A 6,000-nucleotide genomic window follows, 5' to 3' on the forward strand; every position below is an offset into this window, starting at 1 on the left:
CAATCAACCACCACTCCCGCCATCCTGGCAATATTATCCCCAACTTCCTAAATCCATGGCTCCAGCCTGGCCAATATGAAAAGAGTCAGCATAGTTGAGGGTTCAAGCATTTTGGTGTTTTTTGGGGTGAGAGAGGAGGGTGAACATTGTTGTGGGGCGAGAGAGAGAGAAAGAGAGAGTGGTGAACACTTTCAGAGATTAATACTGTCAAGAGTGAAGCGAGTAAGAAGTCTCACAACACCAGGTTAAAGTCCAACCAGGTTCTTCACACTTCCACACACCTGACAAAGGAACACCATTTCTGAAAACTTGTGGGATTACTATCAAATAAACTGGTTGGACTCTAACCTGGTGTTGAGAGACTTCTTACTGTGTTTACCCCAGTCCAACACTGGCATCTCTACATCAAGAGTGAAGGGGACACTGTCAGTGCAAGGAGTTGTGCTTAATCTTAATCTAAAAGAAGTGCAAGTCAATGAACTGAAGGTAGACCCTAAGGGGTCATTAACTCTGTTTTTATCTCCATAGACTCTGTCTGCCTTGCTGAATATTTCCAGCACCTTCTATTACTATCTCCGATGTCCAACATTCCCCTCACCTGCCATTTTTAACACCTTCAATACAATACAGTCATTCAAGTTGCTTCACAGAGGCATCAAAAATCAAACGTAACATCAAACCACAGAAGATGACAGGACTTGTGGTCAACAGGTCAGCCAAAGAGGTTTTAACAAAGTGTCTGAAAGGAGCGCACCAAAGTAGAGAGGCTGAAAGATGTAGGGTGGAATTTTCCAAGCCATTCCTGTTGACAGGATGTGACAGTGACCCCATGCCATGGGGTCCCCGGCAGTAGAAGGTGCAAACAACTGAAAACCTCCCATTGACAGCAACAGGACCATAAGATCCCACCACCAGCCAATGGTGGCAGACTGTCTCCGTTGTCTCAAAATACACTGGGGGAGGGAGTAAGGAAGGGGTGGAAACCCATCCATAGGGATAGAATCCCAGAGCTTAGAAACAATAAAATCAGGACATTCTTTTGATTTAAGATGGTTTAGTTTGTGGAAGTGCTAGCTGGTCACAGGCAATGAAATCTGCAGGAAGTGGGCGTAAGAGGAGGTGGGGGTTGTAGGTGGAGAAGGGGAGAGGAGGATAGGGAGCAAGAGGATGAGAGGAAGAGAGCGTGAAGAAGGAGGGGGAAAGCAGGGGAGGGAGGGCTGTAGAAGAGAGAGGAATGAAAGAGTTGGAGGGCATGATGAGAAGAGGGGAGGAAGAAGATGGGAGGATGAGAGAGGATGGGGAAGAAGACAGATGAGGAAAGGGAAGAGGCAGTGAAGTGGCACTTAGCAGATCCCTATGTCTGTCAGGCTGTCATAAAATTGGACTCAGGTTCTTGCGAGCACAACCCTAAATCCCCATTGTCAGTGAGCATGGTAAAATGTGCTCACATGATATGGCTGTCTCGGTTCAATATTTGGCAACATGTACGAACTGTGAGATGTGGGTAGGAGATTTATAACATGCACTAAATGTGTGAAAATAAAGTGAAACTCTGAAAGTTAGGTATGAGTTCTGATTGATAATGAATGTCGGTAGGTAAGTGAAGAGGGTGTGGTGCATTGAGCAGTGCAAGAGACCAGTGGCTTTGTGTAAGGACATGATATTTTCAGATGAACTCAGTGGTGATGATCACTCATGTGAGGTCACTGAACTCCTTTGGAGTTGTGCATCCAAATCCTTAGGTGAACATTGACCTCCCTGGCTGTTTCATTCCCTGCTAAGTGTTTGTTTGGATCTCTTCTGGACTCCTATGAAATTAGGATCTGTCTCCCTTTGACCACCGCCTACACTAGGACCTGGAATGCTGTATCAGAAAATCCAAGAATCACTCTCTGCCTTACTGCACAATTTCACCCACATCCAAAACCTGCTGCAGGCAAAATGTGCCTCCCCTTCAGAAGGTACAGGCAGATCTTAAGCATTCCTCTTCCAATCCCTGTCTAAATATATCAAAATTCTATTTATATGGTTTAGCTGGATTTAACTTCCAATCTACTTGTGTGGAAAATATTGTTCTTCAATAATTGAAGTTCATTATTTTGCATGCCGTTTTATTATTGTGTATACTCGGGCATCCTATTCATTCCTTCCAAAGAAACATAAGTTAGTGAAGATGTCAATGCTTTCTCAGCTCTTTTTTGAAACCTATCCCGATATCTTTCTAATCCTTCCTAGCTTCCTGAGATCATTTATCTACAACATCATCCACATACAATACAATCACAAATTGAGCTCCTTTCCTTTTAATAGCATATCAGCAACAACAACATGCATTCAGATAGTATCTTTAACAGTAAAAACCATGCCAAAATGCACTATCACATGAAATTTAATAGTGAGACATATAAAGAGATATTAGGGGTGACCAAGACCTTGGCCTAAGGAGTGCTGAGAGCGATGACGAAATGACAAAGAGTGGGATTTCCGGAGCTTAGGGGCCTAGGCAGTTGAAGAATGAAAGGAAAGTGGAGGTACTTAAAAGGGCTGGATAGGAGGAATACAGAGAATTGCAAAGGTTGCAGAGCTGGAGGAGGAGGAGATTGGGTGCAGAGAAGCCATGGCTAAATTTGAAAACAAGTTGTAAGTTTTAAAGTTGAAACATTGCCAGATCAGGAGACAATGTAAATCACCAAACACAAGGCTGATGGGTAAGTGGGTCTTGTCGTGAATTAGGTTACAAGCAGTAGAGTGTTCGATAAGTTCAAGTTTACAGATGCAGTTTGACACAATTATGAACACTGTGATGATGCAAATTATACACTATAATTAACGATCCAAAGATGTACAAGTTAGGTAGATTGGCCATGCTAAATTGCCCTTTAGTGTCAGGGGATCTAACTAGAGTAAATGCATGGGGTTATGGGGATAGGGCCTGGGTAGGATTGTGGTCAGTGCAAACTAGATGGGCCAAATGGCCTCCTTCTGCATTGTACAATCCTATAATTCTATAAAAATTCCTCAGGTGCTGCATCCACGGATCAAATGCAGTCCCATTTTAATTATTAAATATTCTATAAGTCAAAGACAATGCATTGTGCCAGCTATGATATTTTTGTCCTAATATGATATCTTGAGACACTTCTGCTAATAAAACTTGGCAGTGAAATTTGAGATGGCTCAGAACAAGAATGGGCCATTCAGATCCATCCTGCTGGTATTTCTACAGATCATATATACACATATATATATATCTACCCAATCATTGACTCAATCTAACCTGCTTCATTGATTTTCCAATGGAAAATATTTGTCCAATCTGAAACCAGTTCAGTAAAATTGAATAGGTCTCTATTAGCTCAATGGTAGTCCTATTGGGCTCATCTTTGCATTAGAATTATTGATTGAAGTCTCACACCAGAGAGTTGAGCACAAACTCTGGGCATTGAGAGAGAGTTGTACTGTAAGCTGTCTACCCTCTCATGTGGATATAAAAGATCCATAGAACTTTTTCGAAGAACAGCAGGTCTGTTTTCCCAGTGTTCGAGGAAATATTTATCCCTCTGCCAATGACACCAACAAAAACAGATTTTCTTTTTATTATCATGCTGCTGTTTGTAGGTAAATTCTGTGCACAAATTGGCGGCAGTGTTTCTAAGATTACAACAGTGACTACCCTTTAAAATATCTTTAACTGGCTGTAAAGCACTTTGTGCTTGTGAAAATTGTTATACAACAACAAGTCTTTTTTTTACTACTGGGTCTTGCAATTCTGCTCTAAGACAAGTCTGATCTCTGACCAAAATTAAAACGTACCTCTGTCGCAATACTGGAGGACGAGCCATTTTCAAACACCCATCCATCCTGGCATGCTGTACGTGGTAAATCCCAGGAACCATTCTGGACAAACAGCAGTGGGTTTTCACAGCTAACTGAAGAGGAATTCCAGTCTATATCGTATCTCTCACACTGACTGTATGAGGAGCTACCAGACCGTCCTAGAGGCAGTGTATAATTCTTCTCCTGTTCCAGAGACCAGTTGCACTTATTCCTCAGCTCAGTCACCCCAGGACTCCTGCACCAATGGTCAGGAGTGACCCCTAAAAAAACAAATCCAATGTACACGTGGGAGACCACCACTGATGTCAGATATACTAGAAAGAAAATCTTCTTTTGATACTGTCCAAAGCCTCCTATGCTCACTAAGACATCATCAAAGGTTGCCATTATAAACCAAGTCTCTACCAACAGCTTAATAGAATTAACTTCTGATGGGGTGATAATTGCGCAGATTTGTTTCCCTGCAGACTATCAGAAGCCTTATATTCTAGCAAGAGCCTAGAGAGCAAAGGTCTACAAATTAATTGTATAAATCAGTGGTTTATCCTGTTAATAAGTGAATGGACAAGCTACTGTTACATTTAGGATGGAGACACTTCAGGTCAGACTTGCAAACAAACAAACAAGGGTCAAATACTTCAATATCTCCAAACTAGGATCTTCACAATAACTTAATTGCAGTGTTAATGTAAGGCTCCTTGTGATACTGATAAAGTAAACTAAATATTAGTTTTAAAAAATCCAATATGCTTTAGTCCATGAATTGCTTGATTTTAGCTCTTATGCCCTAATTTCTCAGTCTTTAGTATAATGCTGAATAAGTATTACACCGTTAAGTCCAAACTCCCATCTGCCCTCTCAAATGGACCCAAAAGATTCCACAGAACCACTCAAGGAAACGCAGAGCGGTTCTCTCCAGTGTCCTGGATGTTATTAATCCTTCAACCAAACACCTAAAACAAATTGTTTAAACATTACCTCATTGCTGTTTGTGGGATCTTGCAAGTTGGCTGTCGCTTCTTCCTACATCGCAGCATTTGCCAGATAGGTCTTAATTCATTAGAGGAATTACTTCATTAGTAAAGCAAGAATCCAAATTGAAGCCATTGCGCAACCTGTAGGGTAACAAATCTGTCACCTACCTTCTCCCATTTAAGAACAGTTTTAAAAGTGACAATTCTAGTTTTCTGATGATTTGACATGGCATTGCCAGTCTTTTAAGAATAACTCAGCAACACAAAATAAGCATTAAACCTATACCATGATGAAAATTCTTTTGGAATGATAACTAAATCATGTACTAGAGATCAGTGAGATACAGGAAATAATCCCAATAAGTTGTGGCCAGTTAGTTATTCAATGCATTTCTTTTTGGTTGATCCTACATATGCCCCTGCTTTTCAACATGACCTCTAAACAGTGGAGACAGTCAAGATTCAGTTCACTGATCCTGGACAGGTGTATTGCAACATTGAGATTAGATAAGGTGATTAAATGATGAAATGAAAGGTCAATTTTCCAGCTGAACTTTAGTTAAGAATTTCCATACAAAGACTTTATACTGAAGTCACAGGCCTTTATGCTTCTTACTTCAACATCAATGAATGAGTTCCAAACAAATGCAGGAAACTGCAAATACTGCAAACCTGAAATGAAAGCAGAAGGGCAGCATAGTGGCATAGTGGTTAGCACTGCTGTCTCACAACACCAGGGATCTGGGTTCAATTCCAGCCTTGGGTGACTGTGTGGAGTTTGCACATTCTCCCCGTGTCTGAGTGGGTTTCCTCTGGATGCTCCAATTTCCTCCCACAGTCCAAAGATGTGCAAGTTAAATTGCTAAATTGCTCCTTAGTGTGGGGCTACATGGATAGGGCGGAGGAAAGGGCCTCGGTAAGATACTCTGTCAGAAAGTTGGTGCCGACCCAATGGGCCGAATGGCTTCTTCTACATTGCAAGCTTCTGTGATTCTTTGAAAATGCTGGAAGTATGCAACAAGTCTGGCGACATTTTGGAGAGAATAACAAAGTTAATGTTTGAGGTGACCATTAAACTATTATCAATTGTAAAACCATCTGGTCATTAAAGTCCTTTAGGAAAGGAAATCTGCCGCCCTTACCTGGTCTGATCTACATGTGACTCCAGACATGACTCTGAAATGCCTCT

General features: G+C 41.3%; 1 protein-coding gene across 8 annotated transcripts in view; it reads right to left on the bottom strand.

Moving 5' to 3' along the window:
• LOC145350858 (solute carrier family 22 member 2-like) overlaps positions 1-4,322 on the bottom strand; it is a 32,508-nt gene extending 28,186 nt beyond the window's left edge. For all 8 annotated transcript variants that reach the window (XR_013888252.1, XR_013888253.1, XM_080200238.1 and 5 more), the window contains exon 1: positions 3,814-4,322. Coding sequence is in view for 6 of the 8 variants with exons in the window: in XM_080200238.1 (XP_080056364.1) it covers positions 3,814-4,224 (411 nt within the window). In the remaining 2 variants the exon portion in view is untranslated. The remainder of the gene's footprint in view (positions 1-3,813) is intronic.
• Positions 4,323-6,000: the final 1,678 nt, after the last annotated feature.

Source organism: Carcharhinus amblyrhynchos, chromosome 12, assembly GCF_965287045.1.
Source record: "Carcharhinus amblyrhynchos chromosome 12, sCarAmb.v2.hapA, whole genome shotgun sequence".
Taxonomy (NCBI): Eukaryota; Metazoa; Chordata; class Chondrichthyes; order Carcharhiniformes; family Carcharhinidae; genus Carcharhinus; species Carcharhinus amblyrhynchos.